Source organism: Sarcophilus harrisii, chromosome 5 (assembly GCF_902635505.1).
Source record: "Sarcophilus harrisii chromosome 5, mSarHar1.11, whole genome shotgun sequence".
Classification (NCBI taxonomy): Eukaryota; Metazoa; Chordata; class Mammalia; order Dasyuromorphia; family Dasyuridae; genus Sarcophilus; species Sarcophilus harrisii.
In genome coordinates, this window is record NC_045430.1 from 64,218,368 (window position 1) to 64,244,292 (window position 25,925).

At 38.0% G+C, this 25,925-nt stretch overlaps 1 protein-coding gene across 3 annotated transcripts in view; it reads right to left on the reverse strand.

Annotated features, from left to right (window-relative positions):
* The window catches only part of MICAL3 (microtubule associated monooxygenase, calponin and LIM domain containing 3), a 252,128-nt gene that overhangs the window by 13,764 nt on the left and 212,439 nt on the right, over nucleotides 1-25,925 (reverse strand). For 2 of the 3 annotated variants that reach the window (XM_031939707.1, XM_031939708.1), the window contains exons 32-39: nucleotides 24,970-25,116; nucleotides 23,762-23,844; nucleotides 20,646-22,509; nucleotides 20,278-20,372; nucleotides 15,590-15,640; nucleotides 13,375-13,485; nucleotides 12,002-12,095; nucleotides 7,827-7,877 (exon numbers count right to left, since the gene is read on the reverse strand). In XM_031939707.1, the coding sequence (XP_031795567.1) occupies nucleotides 7,827-7,877; nucleotides 12,002-12,095; nucleotides 13,375-13,485; nucleotides 15,590-15,640; nucleotides 20,278-20,372; nucleotides 20,646-22,509; nucleotides 23,762-23,844; nucleotides 24,970-25,116 (2,496 nt within the window). The remainder of the gene's footprint in view (nucleotides 1-7,826; nucleotides 7,878-12,001; nucleotides 12,096-13,374; nucleotides 13,486-15,589; nucleotides 15,641-20,277; nucleotides 20,373-20,645; nucleotides 22,510-23,761; nucleotides 23,845-24,969; nucleotides 25,117-25,925) is intronic. The other variant, XM_031939709.1, reaches the window with a different exon arrangement.

Below are 25,925 nucleotides of genomic sequence, written 5' to 3' on the forward strand. Positions count from 1 at the left end.
CTGTCAAAAGCAGTCAGAAGTAGGTCAAACATTGAGACAGGAGGTGGTTTACAGGGGATATAAGGAAGGGGATTAAGAGAATAGCTTAGATGGAGTAAAGACTTTTTTTTTTTTTTTTTTTTTGGAGAAATAAAAGGTATGTGCATTTTTATTGTCTCTTAAGGCATTTTCTTCATGTAGGAAACAGAATTCTTGTTGTGGAATCACGTTTCTGTGCCTTTCTAGTATACATTACATCTGGACTTTTATGGGTATTTATTAATTACTATCCATGACACCTTCTACATGAGCCTTTCCTACTCTACTCAGAGGCTTGCCCTACTGCAAGATGACCTTTTATCCATTTTGTATGTACTGATACATGTGCATGTCATACATGTTCCAGACCCGGAGAGTTGACTGGAATTGAGGAGACAATAGTTAAATCTAGTTTAGGATTGATTTAATCCTACAACAAATAATGGTTCCCTAGTGATATAATGATTGGTGTGTACTCAGTGTACAGCATATAAGCAAGAAGCTCTCAGGGCCAGACAGAGAAGTACACTAGAAGCTCTCAGAGGAAGCTAGAGGCTGAAGCTGGCAGAGGCAAAAGACTAGGGACAGGAGCTCTTGGAACCAAGGAAAAAGATAAGCCTCTAAGAAAACTAACCAGGCCCCAGGAAGGAGACAAGACTTAAAAGGAAATTCTAAAGGATTTGGACTTTAATCCCTGGCTGCACTTGTGGCGATTACTGGCTGCCTCCATAAGCCCCCCAAGAAACCTGCTCCCAGAGATCATTATATTTTAGAAAAGAACATTACATTTTGGTGCCCAACATGGGGCTTCTAGTGAGCTGATCTTTTTTGGCCCTGAGAGCTCCCAGCTTATATGCTCTATATTGAGTACAAATCAATCATTATATCACTAGGAAACCATTATTTGTTGTAGGATTAAATCAATCCTAAATTATATTTAACCACTGTCTCCTCAATTCCACTTAGTATTTGTTTCAAGTTCTGGCCCATAACATCTTGTAGGATCAGCTCAATCATACTGAACCATGCTAAATTAGATAATTATTGTCTCTATCAATTCCACTGACTTAGTACCTTGTAAGACTCCTAACAGTTATATATTAAATGATCTACCATTTGCTCACTTTAATCCTAAACCCATGAAACTGCTAATAATCTCTTAATTGCTAAATCTAATGGCCTTCTCTCAATTATTATCTTCTTGACTTTTCTGCAGCATTTGAGATTATCATTCTTCTATTCCTTAATATTTTGTTCTTTTTTGGTTTTCATGATACTGCTCTCTCCTAGTTCTTTCTCTACATATATATATATATATATATATATATATACACACACACACATATATATTACTCCGTCCTAGTTCTTTCCCTACCTATATATATTCTCCTCCTCAGTTTTTTTTGCTGGGTCTTCATTTAGTCCATATCTGATAAATATGGATATCCCATATGATTCTATTTTGGTCCTCCTCTTCTTTTTCTATACTTTATTGTCTCCCATGGATTTAATAATCTCTGTGCCAATAGTTCTTGGATCTACTAAGCCAGTTCTAACTTCTCTGCTGCCCTCCAATCTCACATCTCCAACTGCCTTTGAGCTATCTGTAATTGGACGTCTTGAGCTCAACATGTCCAAAGCTCAACTCAGTATCTTTCCTCCAAAACTTTCAACTTGCCTACTATTGTTAAAAGTACCACCATCTTCCCAGTCCCTTGACTCCCCACTTTTAAATCTCTTTCCTTCTACAGCCAATCTTTTGCTGCCCTGTTGATTCTACCTTTCTAACATCTTTTGAATATTTCTTCCTTCCTTTGATATTACTACTACAATCCTTATGATCTTATTCTTTTTTTTTTAAAGCTTTTTGTTTTCAAAATACATGCATAATTTTCAACATTTACCCTTGCAAAACCTTGTGCTCCAAATTTGTTTCTTCCTCCTTTCCCTCCACCCCTAGACAGCAAGCAATCCAAGATATGTATGACTATTTTTGGGACTACTGAAATAGTCTACTAGTTGGTCTCCTTGCTTCAATTCTCTTGCTACTCTAGTCTATCCTCCACTAAGGTATCAAAACAATCTTGTTAAAGCACAGGTCAGACCCCTTTCCCCCAGTCCTCGCTCAGTAAATACTAGTGGCTCCATCATCTTCCAGGATCAAATATAAAACTGTCCTCCTCCCTCAAGTCTTCTATTTTACACTTTGCCTTATATTCTACCATGCAACAACTGGCTTCTTGGTTGTCCCTTAAACAAACCATGTCATTTTCTAATAATAATAGCTTTTTACTTTTCAAAATACATGCAAAGATTAGTTTTCAATATTCACCTTTGTGTTCCAAATTTTTCTCCTTCCCTTCCTTTCTGTCCCCTCCCCTAGACAGCAACTAAAAGCCATTTTGGACTTATTCACTGATTGTTCACCATGTATAGATTTCTATAAGAAGCCTTTCCCAAATTCTTCAATCCGTTTTCTCTGCCCTATGTTTTGTATATAGCTTGTTTGTACATGGTTATTTCAAAAGTCTCTTATTAGATTGTGAGTTGCTTGAGGACTATCTTTTACATTTCTTCATATCTCTAACGTTTTAATTTTTTTTTGGACTGGACCGAGTCAGTTGTGGCTCAGAATAGGGTGTAAATGAAAACAAAATAAAAATACCTCTTCTGCCCATATTTTAGGGAACAAGAAAGTAGTCCCAACTATCAAGATTAAAAGTAGTAGAAAGATTATGGAGGTTCAAAAGAATAAAGACAAAAATATGGTTCTAGATCAGGGTTGGCAAACAGCTACTCAGCCCTTTGGCTGACAATTTTAAAAAAACATTTTAGATTCAATAAATTTTATTTAAAAATATAAAAACTATCATTAGTTTACTGGTCTTACAAAATGAGGAAATCTGTAAGCCATATTTTGCTTTTCCCTGTTCTACAAAATAGCTTTACATCATTTGATGCTCAAGGAATACTAGGGACAATTTCTGCAAACTTTTAAAAACCTCTTGAAACAGATATTTCTTTGAACTTTTCATTTTCATTCATTCAATTTCCCTATTGTTGCTGCTAATGAAAAAATTCCTTGGAGATCTCAAAAGGAAGACTACACTCCAAGAATTGAAGAACAGGAAAGAAGGTATTCCAAAGAACCTATTCTTTACAACAGATCACAGTAGGGAAATACTGGTTAGAAATGTTGGAGCAAAGGAAAACAGTTAAGATAATTTCTAGGGTCTAACAACTAAAAAATGGAGACTGAAGAGCTGGCCCTGAAATGAAAAATGACATTGTAGGAGAAGTTCATTCTAGCATAAACTTTCTAAGTGAACTCACATACTTTTCCTTCTCCCAAATTTCCCATCCCTAGGACAGGTCAAGGGCTTATGTAAGGAAAAGTGGTGGAGGCAGTGATACTGGTGACCAGAAAGTGGAGGATGGTGAAAAGAAAAGGCAGCTCCTTCTGCCCAACAGTAGAAGCCATCATGAGAACCTGGAGGAGAGGGAGATGTTTTCTTCCTTTCCTAAGGTGGAACTGAATATATTTCCCCACAAAACCATAGTGATATCTATCTATCTATATTTATATTTTTATCTATCTAGATCTAGATCTATCTATAGCTATATATCTATATATACATATATAGCTAGAGATCTAGAGATCTACTAGATAGATAGGGCTCCACAATACTCAAAGTAGTGATGCTACATCAGGGACAATATGAATTAAATAGATTAAATAGAATTAAATAGAATTGTGGCTCAGCTGAGAACAGAATAAAAAAAGATATTTTTGAAAAACAAGTTTTTGTTTTTGTTTTGTTTTGTTTTTAAAGTTGGGCATTATTTATATACCTTTTCTTCTGATGAAGAGCAGTTTATTTTATGACTACACCCTTCAAAGTACTTACTGTGTTATCATTTCTTCCTCTGTACCTTTAGATAATTGGTAAGTTGAAAGGGCTCATTCTTCTGGTTTCTGCCACAGAAGGGATACACTTCCTTCCTTAACTATAGTTTAAGGTTCTCCCCCACTATCAGTGCTTACAGCAGTGTCTGGCCCCTATCAGACACTAATAAATGTATGTCGTTCTTCAAGAAAAGCCACTGAAAGCACTCTGATCACCTCCTAGACACCTGAACTATTGTTTTCTGGTGAGGTGAGGTGAGGCAAGGTCCTTCTTCCTGAGAGGAGGTTCTAATTGCTTGTTTTGGTTTCTGGTAGTTATAATACCATTTTCCTCTTCTCTAGGAGGCTCAATGCTATTCCTTTACTAACACTTAAAGATACCATTACTCACTCATATAACATTCTTTTGACTTTATATTGATAAAATGGTAAATAGGAGAAGCAGTGATAGAAAGTACATGGAAAACTGGACTGGTTTTGGTTGTGTCACCACATAAATCACAAGCTCCTTCAGTCCCTCGAGATTCATTGAGAGTAGCTAAAGACTTACATTGGGAGAAGCTTCCTTACTCGATTTCCCTACAGTCCTGAATTTTCAGGGTTTAGCTTAAAACAAACAAACAAAAAAACAAATAAAAAACCTCACCAAAAATCCTATTTTAACATTTGGGGAACGGAAGATTCAGAAAAATTCACAGTTTAAGTCATTGGAAATCAGATCCCATTCACAATTAACTATAAACCTGTAAAAAGCAACATGGCCAGGGTTAGGAAAAGCTCTGGTGATATAATATTAAAGAATGTAGCTTCCATTTATCTTCTTTATTTTGTGTAGATTACACCAAATAAAAAGAGCCTGGACTGACACATTTTTTTCTTTTAGCTGGGTTGGTATATTTTTAGTACTTATCCATAAAGCTAAAGTAGACCTTTCTGCTTCCCCAAACTAATGTGCCCTTAGTCCTAGTAATCTTTACTTTCATATGTACTTGACTATAAACTGAACTCAAATCATACTATCTTCCCAAAGCACAGAAAAAAAATGATATCCTACCATAGTGTAAAAAAATCAATTTACAAAGTTGGATGGAAAGGGGAAGTTACCATGACATAATATGTGGGGATGTAGGCAAAATAAGGCATGTCCAATCTATATGCAAATGGATGGTAGAGAGGATAAGTCTTACTCATGATTGTAATGCAGAATCCATCTCCAGACTGGAGCAAGTAACAGAAAGGGGAAATAGGTTGGAAGAATGTCACTTTACTGTGGAGTGAAAATAAGTAATAATGATGTGGGGTAGAAGAGGGTGCATGCTTGAAAGTTCTTGGACCCTTTTCTTTCTTTATAGAGTTATTTCTTTGTACTCTTGAATCGTTTCTCTTTCAATTACCACATTCAGTTTTTTAGAAAAGGGAAGATTTAATTCTACATAACTCAGCAAATTCAAAAAGTATTGGTTTCTTCTAGAACAGATTTTGATGATCAATACTGCATTGAGAGTTAGGAATGTGATTTCACAATTCTTCTCTAGGACACAAAGTCAGCATCCCCAAATACTGATTGCTGAATATCTTACTTTATTATTTAAAGGAAAAGTAAGATCCATATTAGTGATTACCAAATGATGCTTTGATAGTCTTGTTAGGACATAAAAATAAGGGAGAATGAGATTCCTTAGACCTATGGCAGATAGAAGACTAGGAGCTTTTGGGGTAACAGATATAGCATATCACTAGGTTGAAATGTCCGAGGCAATTGCAAACTGACTTGATTCTTCTTTTAGGTCAGTAATATATAGACAGTCACTTTACAAGGTATCTTAGACAGAAGGATTATCTAAAGCTTTTTTCTTCTTCTTCTTAGATTGGGGTAAGTGACAGTGCACCCTGATAGATATGGAATGGTCCAGTATCCTTTATAAGGTTGACAGACATAACAAAAGGCAAAAAGAAAATCAGAATGGGATGAGGATGGGGTCTTTTAACAAGAGAAGTGAAGGTATATAAGACATAGTGACATTGTTATTTTATAGCTAGTTGTCCAAATTGGAAGATGGTTTTCCATGAAGCTCAAAAACAATTTTAAGAGTGAAGTTATTTCCTGTTATTATTATGTTGCCTCTGAAATTTTTTAGGTCCCTATATGCAACAAACACTAAATTAGGCCAGAGCATGAAAATGATCTATTAAATGTAGTCTCCAAAGTTTAATTCTATTTAGAAGGCAAAAAACACCTATGGTGACTATGTCTGGTAGCAGTAACATTGGCTGGGGATTTTGTTTTAAGCAAATAAGATATTACAAGGATTTTAAAAACATTTTGTTTCATCCATAAGTTTTGACTTGGGAAGCATTTTCTCCACCCCCTTTCCATCCCCACAAGTGTTAGGAGGAAGGACTAATGAGGGCATTAGACAGGGAATGGGATATGTTAACTGGAAGTTTAGCATCAGCCCTTTTACAGCATGTAATAAACAGGGATGCTGATGTCCCCAAAGATAACAAAGAATCTGTAGTGCTCATAAAGTCTAGGCAGCCAGGTACTAATCAATGAAATTTATTAAATGGAGGCAAGACACTACTCACAGATCAGTAATAATTAATATCATCAAGAGAAGTTTGTGACTCTTTATTTTTCCAAAGGATATTCTGGGTATTTCCTAGCAGCTCATTAAAGAGGAAAGGGATGGCACAATAATATAATAACCACCCCAGAATGATGTTTTTTTTTAAATGAAAAAAAAAATCAGAGGAGATTGCTTTTGGAAGAATGTCTGTGGTAAGAAGTATGAAGGGTAAAATTATCTTCCTCTATCTTTTCTATCTTGTAAATTCTTCCTTGAACTTCAGTAGTGAAGTTCTTAAAGGGGAGAGGTGAAAGGACCTAACTGAAGAGTGAGGAATAAAAACTTGCCAGAATGCCTACCTGATTATCTCAGGCATTAACCATTTAAATGTCTTAATGGCAAGCCCTTTATTTAAAAATCACCCCAAATCTAGAGACACAAAACTTGGGCTCAAAATTTTCTATGTTAATGAAAATGTGGGATTTAGAGATAGAAATGCAAAAAAATATTTATACACTTAGGAAACAAACAGTGGAAGAAGTTAGGGGCAACGCTGCAACTTTGATATTTAACAGGATCTTGTTTCAAATCAGAGAATATACATAGAAATCAAAGGAAAGAGATCCTTACATTTTTGGTATATCTGAAATTCATCTTTGGAAACTTCATGAGAAGGCTGAGAATACTCTAACTAAAAGGTTATCCTATTATCCCAGAAATTGGGGCCTCAAAAAATTGTGAGCTACTATAAGGACCGTAAAGTTTGTAGGCTATGGAGGAGATTAAAATAGAAAGGGGATCTCATTTTGAAGTAGGAAAAAAAAAAAAGAAACATTTCTTTTGACATATAGTAGGACAAGAAAGATGAAGACCAGATTACAATGCTGATAGGCTGGTTAGGACCCAGTTTCTTAAACTGTGGTTCATGACCCCATATGAGGTCTCATAACCAACTATGGAGCTTGTGAAATTATGATTTATTTTCAGTAAATGTTTGATTTGTATACCTGTTTTATATATCTAGGGTCATGTAAAAATTTCTTGAGTGAAAAGGGGTCATGAGTAGAAAAAAATTTTAAAAACCCTGGATTAGGGGATTTGAGATTTTGTGAAAAATCGAATAGAATCAATCATTTCAAAATTTTTTCCTAGAGTATCTGTAGCCTAAAGAGTGCCACGAGCATAGCTCATTTGAGCTGGAAAAGGGCCTGTGCATTTGCCATTTGATTACAAGGCTTATTTCCTCTTGTTTATGAGCAAGGGATGGGGAGACAGGGTAGGGAAGGGATGTCAGCAGGGTTAGTGCCAACAAGAAATGCTGCTATACATACCACCCAGATGCAAGTCGATGATGTCACTGTAATAAGACTCTCCCCAATAGTCTATAACAAGGAATTGGTGAAGAGAGAGTTACTGGATCACATAACCCTCCTGCCCCCTCCCCCAAAGTCAAAGTAACATGAAGATAGAGACATACATATACATACAAACAGCAGAAGAAACAGCAGAATCAGGAATCTTTATACTTATTTACATATGTTAAAATAGCATTCATTGGAGAATTAGGGGAAAGCACTGCCTTGATAGCCAAGGAGTCCTTGTTCATGGTGGTTCATAACTTGCTGCAAGTGTGTTTCTGGTTTGTAATACTTCATGAAGAAAATATTATGTGTTGCTGTTGTTTTTAAACATTAGGCTTAATGACAGAACAATCTGCAGCATCCCAGAATACATTAAGAACAATTTTGCAAATTTTGATAGGGAAAAGAGACCGAGGGTATCTAGACAGTTTGGCTGGCAAGAAACCAGAGTGGAGAGTTACTTGTGACAAGTCAGAATTTGTGAAAGTTGAGAGAAAGGTTTCTCAAAGTCCCTAGATCTTCACAGGAAGATAATACTGCCGTTTCTTTCAGGGCTCAGCTGACAGGATCCTTCACAAAAAGGCCCACACCATGAGAGACTTAAGAAAGTACAAGGACAGAAGATCAGTACCTTGCATACAGAAGAAGTAAATGAATATCGAAGGCTAGTTTAAGTTCTATACTGACATGAGAAAGGAAGAGGCATTATAATGGCCCTTAAGGTCACCAATCTCTTATGTTTAATAAAAGGAAAGCTTTTATCTCCAAGAATTCCCACAGAACTCTGGTGTTCAATTCTTTGTGGAACCTATTTTTTCTAAACACTATGAGGGTTAAGAAAACCTTGCTGTTTTATCTTGAAACAAAGCCACAATCTCTGCTTTAGGAATGGGGCCGTTATCTCTGAAACTGCTTGTCTTCTCCTTGGATTCTTTGTTCATTCTCAAATGGAATATAGGTTTTCTCTGTGCAACCACAGTCTCCAAATTCTGTTTGCTCTGATGCAACTGGTGCCATATTTTCCAAAATATCTTCTTCCACTAAGTCTGGCTTCAATGGGTATTGACTATCTGGTTACTGTTGTCCAGTCGTGGATTTGTTTCTCATATATTCAAGAAAGAAGATTTGGCTGGAGAAAGAAGCTGAAGTAAGAGTTGAAATAAGACTCTAGAGGCTTAGCAAGTGAGGTTGTCCCTCTAGAATTAAACTGGAAGATGCTTCAGATCAAAATGATAGCACTGGCCAACTTCAAACATTTCACTTCCCCCATCTCAATCTTCTATAACTGCCATTTTTATTATTTCATGAGTAAGAAGTTTCCTTTGCAAATAGTGGAAGTGTTAGAGAACAGAATCAGCTGATTGATTCACTGTTCAACTTGTTTCATGTCCAAGGTTAACTCAGTGATTTCAGGTATAGACCAGGAACAAAGACCAACAATGTAGCATCAAAGATAACCTAAGATATTCATTAGTATCCTGGGTCTACACTTTTCCGTATCTAAACCCAAGATGCAAGAGAACTTTAGACATGTAATGCACTTCACAATGGCTTACCTCATTTATATTCTGCTACTGGTTAGGTTTGTGAATACTTACTTGGTCCTTCTCTCTGGCACTGCAGATCAGATAAAAAAGTCTGATCCCAGGAAGTCTTGAGAAATAAGTATTAGATAAGAAACAACATGATGTTATATTCGACCTAGCATAGTGCCTCAGGATATGGAGAAGAGGTCTTACTCTTTGATGCCCTGGATCATCACACTCAGCTAAGGGCATTTTCCTGAAGGAAAGATAGAAACAAACTAGAAAGAGCTCAAATGAGCAACAAGAATGATAAAAAATAGGATAGAGGAATAAATAAAGAAGTCAGCAAGCATAGTCTGAGAATTTTAATAAAAGTTCAACCTTAGGAATAATGAGTTTAAAATAAGAAAAGAATAAAAATAAATTGATGATTTGGAATGAGAGTGGATTTGAAAACTCACTCTTGTGGTGATAACCAATGAATCATAATACGTTTTTTCCAAGAGAAATATGAAAACTGAAGAGGGACTTTAAAAAGAAAACATATTTTCATCTCTCTGATTTAAATGCTGACTTTCCTGAGATAGTGCTCCTTCCAACTACACAAGTTTATAAAAACTAAAGTAAATACATTATTAGAAAGAATAATATAGGAAAATTTCAATTAGAATTCTCAGGGAATTTCTATTTTCTTTGATTTTAGGCAAGCCCTGGATTACATATAAAGAAATTGAAAGGCTAAAGAGGTTTTTAAAGCAGAATGTTAGTCTAATTATAATGCAGGCAGCAGGTGTTTTAAAGGAAGGAAGTAGCATGTTAATAGCTTAACAAGAGGCCCCAAGAATTTCTGACTGAAGAACTAAAGAAATACACTAACCAAGAAAAAGTTTTATTCATTTTGATTGTTCAGATCACTTTTTGCTTTGGTAGAAGGAATGGGTAGGAGGAAGTACGGAGCGGGGAGGAAGGACAGACATTCCTTTTCATCATCTGTTAGGAGTGAGGAAAAATTGCAGCATCACAGAGCAAGTGACCAGTTAAGCGCCGAGGGTCAGTTGGAGGCTGTTTTTGGTGAGTTGGTCCCATCACCTTTGCAGAACAAAAAAGCAGGTTTTTGTCCAGGAAGCCAAGAAAGAATGAGTTAGTAAATCCAAAGCAGAGGGCAGTACGGGCGCCATCTTGGCTCATAGGAATCCAAGTTCTTCTTATGGAAAGGCTGCATTTACAGCATCTTCATGTAACCTCCTGGTGGAGACAGTAAACTTGTCTAGCTGTGAGACTTTCTAAACCTTGCTATATGGTAGACTGCTCAGAGGCTCTATGCCTTATGTGGTAATCTGACCTACCCATGAGGTAAATGACAATTCAGAACTGCAGAAGACCTAGATTTAGTTTCTCTGACCGTACAACCTCGGAGGGTCAGGGGGAACCATCGGTGAGTGATCAGAAGCTGAAGTACAAAATTGGCCCCTCGTGGGCCCTTCTGCTTCCTAGAAAAGGAAGGCTTGCACTTTGCTGAACCACCCTACTTAGCACAGTCACAAAGAGCGACCCAATCCCTCAGCTCAGACAAATCCCAGGCGGGTTACTTAAGGAATAGGTAAGAAATTGTCCAGGAATATCCTCTGATTCTGAAGTAAAATGGCAATCCAGTGATCCTGCTATTTTGCCTGTGGCTGGCTGCTCTCCAAAGGCTCAGCCAAGTTTTAGAACAGAACTCACCCTGCTGGATATTCTTGATTTTCAATTTGGGGCTCTCCACTAGCCCCTCAGAATGCTATGGTCCCGCTGCCCACAAATCATACAAGCACAGGCCCTTTCCTAGATCTCCTCTTCTTTCTCTGGGCTTATTAAAATTCCTGGTATCAGACATCTGTGCTTGGCCATTAGGTCCAGGATCTCAAAGCAGTAAGACATCAATTTGCAGACTAATGATAATGACCGGTGGGAGCAGCTAGTAGGAAAATTCAGGGAGAATCTGAGGCAAAAGACTTTCTATCAGTGTTGTGGCCAAGGTTGATAATGGGAACTGAATTTGTTCTAAGAAAGGACTTGGTATTCTAACAGCAGTGGGTAGTGGGAGTGGTGGTACAATTTATGGGCAAGGGTACTGGGAAGAAAAATATGGGGTGAGTGGTGGGACACCTATGCAGGCCAGTTCTGTGATGGTTCCTTGTAGTAGTCTCCCTTTTGTAGAGAAAAAAGTCAGCTTTGTTTTATATTATTTCCATTTCAAAAACATGATACAAGGAAGGAGCAAGATGTCTTGGTAAAGATCAGTGCCCACCCATAAGCAGGTAAAATGGGTTAGCATTCACTCCCCAGCCACTGGGGAGCTTCATCTTGGGGCCAATGAATGGGTTCATGTTTTGGGGCATACCAAGAAAAGAATACTTCTCTTCCTTGAACAAGCAAGAAGCTACAGAAACTTGAGAATAAAGAGATCTGGCGAAATCTGTTGGGAAGTAGAACTGCGTTCCAGGGAAGGGAAAACTATCCTTTTCTTGCAATGATCCTAGCGTCCCTTGTAAAATAGCACTACAAATTTACATGGTGGGGGGAAAGAGGGAGAGATGTTTTACAAAACCCACAAAACAACTAACACAAACCAAATGGTACCTGCTTCACCACGGAGGGCCTTTTCCACAGCGACTCCTCTCTCTTCTAGTTGCCTCTGCTTCTCTTCCACCTGCTCCAGCTGTCGTTGGATAATCTGCCAGAAGTTAAGAAACAATTAGTATGCATGCTCTCTTTCTTGCCTAGTATTGAGGGAGAAAACCAAATTATAAAAACCAAAACTGAGAAATAACTGGTTAGGCAAACAGAAGAGAAAAGGATCTAAAGCTAACAGGGGGCAGCATTTCCACGAGTTTGCCATCACCAAGCTTGTATTGCAAAAATGCTTTAGCATATTTCTCCTATCCATAACATCATTATACTTACACTATTTTTTCTATAAATATTTTTATATTAGAAAAAAATTTTTTTCTAATATCTCATTCTCTGATGCTTTCCAGAACTGCTACTGGAATGTGTGAATAGTACAATAGTACAAACAAATTACTCAATTTTATTTAGGATGGTCACATTTGGCTCAAGCATCACAAAATAAAAACTAGAAGATTTAAAGGAGAAAAGAAATTACTGGGTGTTGGGAAAAAAACCTCCCAAAAAGGAACAATAAAAAGAATTGGGATTATTTTGAGAAGACTAAGTCATGATACTCTTAATACCAATAAGTATAAAGAAAAAAAAGGAAAAAATAATTACTCATATTTTAAAATTTTCATTAGCTACTCAGTTTCTCTGAGATATAAGATAAAAATAGGAGGGAATTCAAAACATTTCCTATTTGTCTAGCAAAATTGGGGCAGGAAATTTTCAGGATTGGGTTTTTATAGGTTAGATGGTAGCTAACTAATCTTCACTTACATCAAAATGCAAGAATATGCAAATCTTATGGTATAAAGTTTGGTAGCTTTTTTCAGCGATCCAGACTTTATGAAACTTCACATTTATTTTTATTAATATTATTAATAATAAATATATTTATTAGTATGTTTATTAACAGCTCTACAAAGCAGGAATGTGTTGTCTGTTCAAAGTCAAGGCTTTTTGAAGAACATGAACAGCATTGTGGGAATATCTCTCAAATTATTGAAAAAACAAAACAGGGGGACAAAGCTCAGAGACTGACTGTACCAATTCTTATTCTATATAATTTTTTTCTTTCAGTTCAAATATGACTTCACCTCAAAGAGGGGACTTCCCCTATAAATAGTGTTCTGCAGTTTAGGATTTTAGAAATGGAGGGGCTGGGACACTTGGAGGTTAAGTGAGTGCTTTCCCCCCCCCCCCCCGCCCCTCCTGTTTTTTATTCTTCATCTTGATAGAATGATTAGTAGATAAGAAGCATGGCTGAAGATAAGGATGACAGGGTGCTAGATTCTCTGCTTAGGATTTTCTGCCATTCTCAAGCTGGAGGACATTACCTGGGCTCTATGCAGTCGCTTGAGTTCTTCTTGCTTTGCCTGCCTCCGAGCAGCCTTCTGCACCCGCCTGGTCAGTTTGGCATTGAGCTCCTCCTCGGTGTAAGTTCTCTGCTGGAAAGAAAAGGAAAAAGTTTTCCTATCAGGTGTCTGCCTCACTTAGCGTAGGTGAGGCAGACAGACAGCTGAGGACAGGAGGGGGAGACCCCATCTCTAGGGACAGTTTTTCCTTGTTGGAACATCGACAGGTGAACAACTGCCTTTCCACAGAGGTGCTCACAGTGCAGGGGGCAATGCTTTCTGATATAGACAGAAGGCAGGCGCCGGAGTTTCCTAAATAAAATTTTCCTCTTGTTGCAGAAGTTACACAGCTCTTGAGGATTTATTGATCATATATCCTTTACTAATGATAAAAACATTAAACAAAGAGGGAATTAATTGCAGGTGAATTAAAAGGACATCTGTTTCCTAAAGGAGAAGTTTATTACATATGTCTGCACATCTTAAGGAATTCTTCAAATACAGTCTTGCACACACATATGTAGATATGTATATTCATATATGTATGTGTACACACATATATGTATATCTGCATACATGCATTAATAGACATACATATGCACAGAAATGTATATGTGTGTTGTGCATCTATACCTGGAAACATGCAAAATTTGGCACAATATTTTTCTAGTATATCTTGTCTAGGAAGTACACAGAAAAGATAGGAAAGAAAATCTGTATCCTTAATTTTTTGGGGGACCATATCAGTGATTTCATTTAGAAGGGGAATATTATATAAGGAAACTCCCCTTACTAAAAAGCATACTGGCACCTGTTCTGCAACTTACACAGAGTTTTAGGAAGCTGCCTGAAGGTAATCTGCAATGTTATATAGCCAGCATATGTCAGAAATGAGACTTGTTCACTCAGGTCTTCCTAACTCTGAAGCCGGCTCTTTATCTGTGCAATCTCTCATTTATACTCTTTAGTATCTGGTGTCAAAACCCAATTGCACAAAATGAATAATCTTTCAAGTTTGTTTTAAGAAAATTCATTTTCGAGGTGGGTACTGGACTGGGCCTGAAGTCAAGAAGAATCATCTTCTGACTTCAAATCCAGCCTTAGACACTTATTATCACTTAATCCTGTTTGCCTCAGTTCTTCATTTGTAAAAAGAGTTGGAGAAAGAAATGTCAAACAATTTGAGGATCTTTGTCAAGAAAACCCCAAATGGGGTCATAAAGAGTCAGACATGTCTGAAAATTGGCTGAATGAAAGTCCTGGATGGATTCTAATTCAAATTTGGGAAAATATCACTTAAGTTCAAACTTTCCATTGAGTACAGTCAATTATGGTTTAAAAAAAGAAACTAGAGTGGTTTGGGGTTAAATTTTGATATTTTAAAATTTATTTAAATTTTAAATTTAAATAAATTAAATTTGATGTTATCTAAATTTTGATAAATTTAAAGATATAAAGATAGAGGTCCTATGGGATCTGAAGTTGCTTTATGCTCTATGGTCACCAAAGAGCTACCAGAAGGGATGAGAAAGGGAAAGGGCAACTCTCTAATCCCAAAGCAATTACACTGGTGGAAATGACAGCACTGGTTGACAGATGAAGGTCATTAGGATTAAGTGGGAGTCAAAGATGGTTTGAATAAACCCTTCAACAAATATAAAAGGAAAATGACCTAAATTGCTACACTGGAAGTTAGAATTTTATAGAGAATGCCCTCCTTATTACATTTCAGAAAGCAAAAAAAGAGGCAAAGAAAAGGAATTTTTAAATTCAAGAAAAATATTATATTATTAAGTATAATGCCTTCTTGTCTACAGAATTGACACTAGGTACAATTTAGGTAATGCTACCAGTTATACTGTCATTATATGTTCACAATGAGGTTTAAAATCACTGAGATAAAGACTGTCAGTCACAGCTGATGCTTTTGCAGAGCTCTGTCCTGAGAACATTTCCCTCTTATGAGTCTTACAGCTAAATCACATGCACCCTAATCAGCCGAATAGTAGGATTCTACTTAAAAAATTTTTTTTAATGACACATCTAAAGGAAATTCTATTGCCTTTGTTGACTAAAATTCCATGCATGTATGATCAGGGTTAGTGAAGATGTGGTTGGAGAGTCAGGCATGGTGGGCTGGGCTGGTTAATAACAAAAAATGCATGCAATGGCCAGCCAATGGGAATGGAGATACTACCTTTGATGAATATGATCTCCTGAATGCCAAGACGTGTGGTACATAAATCGACTTTAAATTGGATACAGAAAACAAACAAAACAGTAACAATAACAATAATTAAAATAAATTAATATTAAAAGAACACACAGAAATGGAGCAAAATCAGTTAGATGCTTAAAACATACACAGGACTAAAATTAATTTTTTAAAAAAAAATGTTACACAAGAATTCATGGATGATGAACTTGGTGTGGTAGAATATGCAAAAACTTAGTGAATGCCATCTATTCCAAAGCTTCTGGCAATAGCACCTCAATAAACTTTAGTTTTGTCAAAAGATTTTCCCTTTTAGTTGATCTTTTTTTCAGAAAATTCTGAATATCTGACAACAGATATACTTAGGAATATTCACTAACACAACTGAATTTGTTAAGAGTTTCTTTCCTCCATAATATCAAGGGTTACTTTCCTATGGCTATAGACGAGGTACAACAAACTAGTGATAGGTAACGTGAAAAAAATTCCCCAAAGGTGTCACCTGTTAAGAGAAATTTGGATCTGATATAAGCTGATTCATATTTAATATCCTCATTGCCAATTACTATTAATGTAATAACAACAATGACAATAATAATCACAATCATATAGTGTCTTAAAGTTTATCAAGCATTTTTTTTTTAATGTAGTGAGGGATATCTGGTTTCCCTTGAGACCTATTTAATCAAGCATGGGGGCTGTTAAGGGAAGTAAAGAGAAATTTGACACTCCTTGATATTCATTTCCAAAATATGAAGAAGTTTGAATTGGAAGGGAAGCCGGTGGCTAAAAAAAGATCGTCCATTATATGGCCCTTAAGAAGCCTGCCAATTTTGAAACAATTCTAGAATTTGAAGCACAAATTAGTCTTGTGGACTACTCTGCAGATTCAGAGTTAAACAGAGGCAGAAAGCAGAGACTCTCCAGAGAGGCAGATGTAAGCAACATTCAAGACAGGAATGAAACGGCCCTAAGAAACAACAAAGAGACGCAACCATGAATTCAGTTGGGAGATAAGTTGTGAAGAGACCAACGCTGGGGAATCTAGGTGAATGACTGATGCTGCAATGAGGGGGTAGTGGAACGAGAATACCACAAGAAGAGAAAGGACACTGACACAGTAGCAGAGACATCGGTTACCTTAGCCATGTATTCACCACTATAATACCCAAGTTTTTGTCTACTCTTTCCATTCTGTGTATTTGTGCCCAAGGTTTATTAGGAGAAGAGGAATGCTCTGTAGACACTGTTCTTAAGCCATTTTAGTATATCTCTTTGCATTTGTCTAATTGGGTCTATTGACTCATAACCAAAGTAAGGTTCACCAGAGGCTACTCATAAGCACATATTGTTTTTGGAGTGTGGACCCACAAGATTTGAATTTTGACACTGAATATAACAGTCACCCTCTGGGAAGGCAGTCCTGTGAGGCAGGCAGTGCTAGTATTGCTCTGTTCATTTTTTAGCTGAGAAAAATGAGATTTAGAGAAATGATATTATTTGCCCAGAGTTATACAGCTAACTATAAGAACTGAGATTCAAATTTAAGTCTTGTGATTCTAAGTTTTCAAAGAAAACTAAATGTTGGATTTGGAGTCAATATACCTGCTACATTCTCACTCTGTAACTTCAGGCAAGGAGTTTAAATTCTTTAAGCCTCGGTTGCTCATGAAAAATAGGGTTCATACTAGATATGTCCTAAGATTCCTCTAATTAAATCTAATGAATGACTTGAATACTAGTGGCTTTCCTTCATCCATCCATCCATTCATTTATTCCTCTATTTATTTGCTTTAAACACTAGACCACAATAGACTTAGTAATCATATCACTGGACTTAGAATAAAGGGATTTAGAGGAAATCTCATTTTAAAGAAGAAATAACAAAGATCAGTGATTTGGTCCTATGAGTGGAAATGAGGTAAGCTACGTATTAAATTCTTGGACTCTAAATCTAGCATACTTTCCAAGCTGCCTCCCCAATTATTCCTATCCTCATTGCTCCCTATATTCAGTATTGATTAAAGATTCCTGGCTACCCCTTTCATCTACTAATCCTGAGAGCAAAATGAAGGTAGTGTTGGAAGCAACATATTTAGCTTTTAGTTATAGGATTATAGCAAACAGACAGTGTTAACCATCTTGATTATACCAAATTTAAAATTTTATCAGGAAAAGACAAGCAAAGCTCTGATTCAGAGATGGAGTTGGTGGATCCAAAGGGATTTATTTTCCTGCCTACAATCATCAAGTGCTTCCATTATGGGTCTTCCCTTGTTACTGTGTAAATTCTACTCATCTAAATGTTCCATTAAGTTTAATATCCTATTTTTCACTTTTAGAAACTGCACCAGTCTGGTGTAGTGGAAAGAGCCCTGAGAGTATAGACCTAGTTCTTGTTCTGGCATTACCAATAATTAATTATGTTGCCTCAGGCAAATTACCTTACCTCTCTGGGTCTGTTCGTCATTTTAGAATGAGGAAGTTGGACATCTGGGTCCAACTTTTTTTTAACTTCAAAACTATGAGGATTTAAGATACTAGATGATCTATCAGATGCTTGCCCATTCTATGACTGTGGTTCCTCTGTTCATTTGGGTCATGGGGAAGAAAGGAAATCCCTTTTGTCACTAATGTTTGCCAGGGTCTTGGAGATTCCTCCGTAAATGGCCAGGGTTGTTCCAATGCTGGCCTAGGCAAAAGCATCTCAACCAATCTGCCAAGGCTGATTAATTTTTTGCAGGACTTCCAGTCAATAAGAGAAATCATTTAACAACATAAATAACCCCATTTGGAAGCTCTGCCATACAGTTTGATCCCCATTAAATTGAAGATTGATAATGAAACAAAAACAACTTTGGAGTACAATAAAATATTTTTCAAAGACCTTCCTGCAGGGGACATCATCTCATCAACCAGAATCACAGAATCTCAGAGTTGGAAGAGGGCTCTCAGGCCATCTAATCAACTGTATTTTTATAACAAGTGGTCATTCCATTTTTGTTCAACAGATCCTCTATCTACCAAGTTCAGACATTTATCATCTCTCTTTTCAACTATTACAATAACCTCCTGTGGATTTCCTGCATCATGTCTCTGCTCACTCCAATAAAATTTGTTACTGATGTAGGAGTTATCGTTAAATTCGCTGTCTTTGTGCAGTCAGACCATTAATTTCTTAAGATGAAGTTCAGAATTAGTAAAAAAAAGAAAAATAACAAAAATGAGAAAATTTATGGTGTAGAATGAAACAAAACAATCTTGAACTACTTAAGTAACTTGCCAAAAAACAACAACAAAAAAAGGGAATTGAAAACATAAATGATATGTGGGTTACAATAATTTTATACTTCTCTACTGTCCCAACAAAATGGAAATGCTTCTGTAAGCAAATATTTGACTTTCTGGCTAAACTGGCCAAAGACAACAGTTTAAAATAGTATAGCTATATATAAAGATCCCTTAAGCTGAATATTCATTTAGAAACCAAATGTTAGAATTATCTTTGCTATACTACATTTGAAAGTTTTTGGTGAATGTTTCCTGATTACATTTGAAATTGGTTCAAGCCTTATTCTAGGAGCTTCACTATTCTGGTGATATTTATCTGGATGCTATCCCAGATTAATAAAGTTCTTCTTAAAATGTGGTATCCCCAACTGAACACAACACTCTAGATTTGGTCTGAACAGAGTAGGGAACATTGGATCAACCTACTTACCCAGTTCTACCCATCTAGGGTTTCTCATAACCCCAGCTAGGGGTTTCTCATAAGGTTCCACAGGTAATTATGGTTCAGTATCAGTGCTATAATTTGGGGAAACTAGATGGGAAATACTCAATGAGAATCGCATTTACCATGTTGTATGCTGGGGAGCATAAAGGTCCAGAGTGATTGTCTGTCTGAACTCCTTGCTTCCTATTCTTTATGTTGGCTCAGATTTAGACCGACTAGGTTGAGTCGGAAGAGGAGATATTTGTTCTTGATAGATATTGACTTGGTAAAGACTTGGGAAAAAGATGAAGTAAAAATATTACCCAATTTCAATGAATAATTTTTGTTCAATCAAGGATGTGTCTTAAAGAGATATGGTCAGAACTACAGATGATGTTTCAGGTCAAAATGAACTATTTGTGTCTGCTCTCCTGTAATTGTGTGGTCTATGATGACCCTTGTAATCAGTTATCAGATTGGTCTGCCTCTAATACTCTGTGATGCAGGCAAAACCCAAGCCAATGCTCTGGGAAACTTGGAGAGAATACTGTATAGCTTTCTTTCTCCCTTTGGGAAAATTGCTGCAGTTCAATGTGGAAAGAAAGTGAAGAGATAAAATAAATTGCTCATGTCTCCAAAGAAAGCCCTACTTTTCTGGCAGAGGATGCTTACTGAGGGTCTCATGTTCCTTGTTCAGTGGGAGAAGCACTTAAGAAAAACTTATTTTTTAAGACTGAATTGAAGTCTATTCTTCTGTAAGACAGGAGCTCCTTCTTCTAAGAACAACAAAAGAACTGGCTTTCTTGAAGGGAAACAACAATTGATCATAGGTTTTTTTTTTTTTTTTAATGTCTTAGAAAATATTCTTCTCCTCCCTACCAATTATCAACAGTGCATTTAGTAGACCTTGGGAAACTAAATGGGATACCCTTAATGTTCATTTGTCTGTGCCTACCTCTCGCTTGGACTTTTGGGAGGACCTCTCCAGGACATCATCACTGGAGAGATCAGAATCTTCTGAGAAACTCAGGTGTCGACGTAGTTGCAGCTCTAAGAAAAGGAGAAACAAGGTTAAAAAAGTGACAAATTCCATCCATTGTGAGCATGGCTCTCCCCCTACACTGGACCCTGATATCTTGGCTACTATTATTTGTCAAGGAATATCATCAACCCCCCCAAACAAAAACAATATACCAAAGTATTCTAGCAGCAATGATATTTTCATTCATTTTAAATAAATTAGTTTCCTTCCTCTAGGGCTTGTTCACTGCAGGGTGGGGAGGATTTAGAGCTCTGTAGGTGACTTTCCTGGGATGATCATACCTGTTCTGACCATAGGAGACATCTTATGCTTCCCAGAGTCTACCGTGGCACCGCTGGATGGAGTGCTGGGACAGGATTTATCGTCCGTCTTCTTCTTCTTGTCCTTCTTGTACCCTGAGAATACTGATTTCCACAAAGACTTGGGCTTGGCGGCTGACTCCTCCAGGACATTCCCACTGGGCTTTTCTAGCGGCCGGCCCTCATTCTTGGTCTTTTTATCCTTCTTGCTCTTCCGAGGGGAGAAGAGGGAAGACCTTTTCTTGCTTTTCCCACTAGAACCTTCAGAGGAGGTGACAGACCCGTCAGGACCTCCCGAATCGGACGGTGGGGAAAGGAACTCCTCGCTAGTCGCCTCGTGCTTCAGGGTGGGCACCTCGGACCTCCTGAGAGCCGAGGGCTTGAGGGGTTCTGAGACCAGGGGCTCTCTCGTCTTGGAAGGCAAGGAAGCTGCTTTGCTCGAGACCCTGGAGGTTCCGACTGCAGTAGCAGCTGTCATCTCCATCTCTTTCATCCTTTTTAACTGCTTGGCCATGGCGTCTCGCAGCGCCTGGCTCTTCACAGATTTCTCCCTGGCTCTCATCCGCTCTTTGGCCAGCTCCTTGGCTTCCGCAGACACTGCCGGCAGCCCCCTTTTCTGCTGCTGGGACTCACCTTCCAGAGCAGGCAACCTGCCATTTTCTTTGGCCACGGGGAGGGAGACAGGTTTTTCTGAGGAGGGCCAGCAGCTGGGAGGGGTGAAGAACTTCTCCTGGAAGCTCATATCTTCTGTCTTCTCATCATACGTGTCCTCCACGTCGTCGGCGAATGGGATCTCGTCAACGCTTTCCACGAATGACTTCCGCACTTCTTCCCTGGAGGGCGGGGTGGGCTCCTGGGGGGGACGAACAAGGGCTCCGGGGGTGGTGGTAGGGGAGGGCTTGGGCTTGACTTCATTCTGCCAGGAAGCCTGCTTCTTTCTTCGAAGGGTCGCTGGCTTCTCATCAGGTGGGGGAGGAGGAGGGGGGCTGGAAGGAGGTGTGAGCATGGTAGAGTCAGAGGTATTAAAGCTCTGACTGGCCAAGGTCCTCATGTTGGAGGAACTCCCGTGAAGACCCAGGCCAGAACTGCTGGACAAGTCTTTCCTCTCCTCAGGGAGCAAGCTCTTCAGCTCCTTCTCTGACGGAGATTTAGGAGTGAGCAGCGATGGCTGATCGCCGTCTAGCTTTGGTACACCCGGCCTTCGAGGAGAAGGCTGGGGTTTTAAGAGATGGATTTCTTCATCTTGAGCCACCTTCTTGGTTGAATATGATTTCAGGGACACAGGCTCAAGGCTGGGGAAAGCGAAGCTCGGTTCAGTTCCCTTTTTCCTATCCACCGGCGTGAGCCCAAGGCTCCTGCGTATTTCTGCACTCTTTAACCAAAACTCCTCCACGAGATCGCTCCGTTTTATGGATTCCTCTGCAGCAATAGGGCTGCGCGGCTTTTCCATTGAATCGTCTTGGTCTTTACGGGCGAGGGAGACCAGAGGAGTGGATGTTATGATTGGACTGGGTTGGAAACATATGGGAGACTCTGTGGGGGAAGGAATGGATGTTTCAGAGGAAGGCTGGGGCTGAGAGCAGATGGGAAGCTGTGTGGAAGGTGAAGTAGAAGCTGCCGAAGGGGACGCAGGTCGGGACATAACTGGGGAAGTGGGGATGATGGCTTCTGGCAGTGCTGCTGGCTGGGAGCGGATGGGAGATAGTGATGCAGAAGTATCCAAAACCTTCCGATCACTGGGGGCTTCAACTTCTGGCTTTTCATTGATGAGGAATATATCTGGGAAAAACCGCTCCTCTGGAGATTTCTCTTTGATGAAAACTGATGAGAAGGGAACTTGAGCATCCTGCCAAAAAAAAAAAAAAAAAAAAAAAAAGAGCAAATAAGCAGAAATTATTAAGTTTGTCCCTTTAAAAATTCCTTTCTTAGGGGCAGCTTGTTGGTATAGTGTTTAGAGTTCCCTTAAGTCAGGAGGACTTGAGTTCAAATCTGGCCTCAGACACGTAACACTTTTTGGCTGTGTGACCCTGGGCAAGTCACTTAATACCAATTGTCTCAGCAAGAGAAAAGAAAAGAAAAGAAAAGAAAAGAAAAGAAAAGAAAAGAAAAGAAAAGAAAAGAAAAGAAAAGAAAAGAAAAGAAAAGAAAAGAAAAGAAAAGAAAAGAAGAAAAGAAAAGAAAAGAAAAAAGGAAGGAAAGAAGAGAACACAAATGCATTAAACACTTTCTAATAAAGCCCTATGGTTGGTGGCCAGAGGTAGTCAAAATTCATTTGGGATTTAAACTTTTATAAAGTATAAAATTTATAAAGGATAAATAAATTCTTTTCTTAGAGGTGTCAATTTTTATTTTCCATACTGTTTATTCATTATGAAGAGCCTTCTTAAACTGTGTAATTTAATGACTCAGTTAGGGGGTCATTTGTAGAAAGTAAGATATTGTGTTTTCAAGCATTTTAATGCCCTCAGGAACCTCAAATACATTTCATAGTCTTTCTTAATGATTTAATTTCTTCTTAAATTTGTACCAGCAAAAAAGGCTATAATAACTTGTAACTCAACTGTCACCTAACAAAACTAAAGTATTAAGGCACATAAGCTAGCTAGGCATAGTAATGATATGTGGACCACAATTTTCAACAGAATTAAAGTTAATTCTGACTTTTCTGGGAGTTCAAAGCTTTTTTTTTAATAGATGTTATTGTGCTGATCTTCACATTATATCGTGTAAGGTATTATATTATCTATATTTTAGAGTGAAAAAAAAACAAAAAACCCAATGCAGGTATTAAATGGTTATGTGCTTTCTGAGGAAGCACATCAAAACAGTAGGATTAGAACTCCAGTCCATTATTGACCTTTGTCCCATACTACACTACTATTCCAATTAACATGATTTGTCAAAACACACCAGCAGCTTATGTTAAATCTTTGGCAATTCTGTTAGGAAATGAAACAGAATTTGCATTTCCTTACGGTGACAAATTGAGAGTATTTTTATCTTTGACTGAGATAGTTTCCTAAGAAAGATGAAAATTACTATCAGTAATTCAAGTTTTTCACAGTGTACCTGGACCCAAAAATCCCATGAAAGCTTACCTCTGCCTTGGCTCTGCTGACTGTGGAGAGTAGACCAGTAGTTTCTAGAGGAGATTTGGTAGGGCTGGAGTGTGGAGAGGGACCTTAGGAGAAAAAAAGAGACAAGTCAGATATACTGGTAGAGAACAATGGTTCAAACAGATCTGTAATTTGAATATGGATGTGAATATGGATGTTGTCCTTGTAGCTTACTTATGTCTGCCAGTCCTGTACTATTCTTGCCTATGCAAGAATTACATTTTTAAAGGTAGGTTAAATGAGAAGGAAAAAATTTGAAAAGGGAAATATGAATTTGGAGGATAGGAAAGGTCTCCTAACAAGAAGGTGTGATTTGAGTTGAGTCTTGAAAGAAGTCAAGAGAAACATGAGGAAGAAGAAGACAGAGCACTCCACCCATGGGGTTGTGGAAGGTAGAGGGAAAAAATACTTGGGACAGGGAAACTAAGACCTGTTTTAGTAGTCTAGATGAGAAGTGATGATGGCCTGAAGTTAGGTTGTGGCTGTGTGAGTGAGTAGTTGGGGATATAAACTGCAAGACTTGTCAATGACCTGGACAAGTGAAGGAGAATGAGGAATTGTGAATAATGACAAAGTTGAGAACCTGAAAGACACAGAAACCCTCAAAAGAAACAGGGAATTTTGGAAAAGGGCACAGTTCAGGGAAAAGGACAATCAGCTGTTTTGGACATGTTAAGTTGGAGGGATCTATTTTAGAATGTCCTATGGGCAGTTGGTGATAAAAGTCTGAAGCTCCAGGTTGATACTGAGGATAGATCTGAGAGATATCTGCACATTGATGGCAATGGGAATTAATATGGTCAACAATATGAGGGAGTATACAGAATAAAGAAGACGAGAGATCTTTTGGTTATTCTACTATTAATGGTCATGTCACAAGTGATGATCCAGCAAAGAAAAAAGGAAGGAATGGTTAGACTGGAAAGGATGAGGACCAGGATTGTTGCTGAAAATGTTGAGAGGAGAAAATACTGAGGAGGAAAGGATGCACTGATAGTATAACAGAGAAGGTGGAAGGGCACCCAAATGAGACTAATTTTTCCTTCCATACTAATTGTTTCTACCTCTATTTTCCAAGTCCCCTGGATGTGATTCTATCTATTCAGAGGATCTTTTACTAGAGGATCCCCACATTCCTCCCCAGAGAGTCACTCACTGGCGTGAAGTCATTTTTCTTGTTAGAAGGTTACCTTCTTCTTCTTGGTCTGGTAGAGAGACTGGCAGCTCCTCTTCCTTCTCAGACACATCAAGCTTCAGGTCTTTTTTTATTGCTTCCTGGCATTGTAAATCCAACTCAGCTTCAGCGTCGGATGGGATGTCATCAGACCATCGCTGATCTGAGAGAAGGAAGTCAGTATTCTAAATACAAATTCTTATTGTCTTTCCTTTCCAAATCTCCTACCTTCTCAGGTTATAGCAATTCCTAATGGGCTCCAAGGGAATCCTATTCTAATGTTCATTAATTGTACTCAAGTAGGTAGTATGGGAGATATTGTAATGGAAGAGTTCAAATCCTGTCTCAGATGCTTTCTGAGAAAATCACATGACTTCTCTCAGCTTTTTTTCCCCCTTAATGTCTCTTCTTCCTTTTTTGTTGTCATCAGGAGAATACCTGTTAAGTACATCAGCTTTCCCTCACTCTTGCTATGGAAGTTGTCCATCACATTTTCAGAAAATATCTATTATCTATACTGATATTAGAATAATAAGAGTAATAATAATAATAATAATAAAAGTACCTATTTCATAGGGTTGTTGCAGAACTGATGAGATAATATAATTTACAAACCTTAAAATATCATGCTAGCTACCATCCAGTTTAGCATAAAATGTAGTCTCTAGAACTCATGACACTCAGGTAAAATTTGATGGGTATCTGCTTCATGGAATCCTGTGCAAGTCTCTCAGACTGGTTCCATTAGGATTCTTTGAGGACTTTTACAATCAAAAACACCCTGGCCTTAGTGATCCATACACCTGCCTCCTTCCAAACTCATGGTTCAAAGCCCATGGCTCACTTTTCCCTGCTTCCCTCCTTCTACCTTGATCAGCCCTGCCTTTTAAATCTTCTGATTCTCTGAAGACTCCCTGCCAATGAAAGTCTTTTGGCTTGTAAAGCTTTCCCAAACTTAGCCTTGTCTTATAC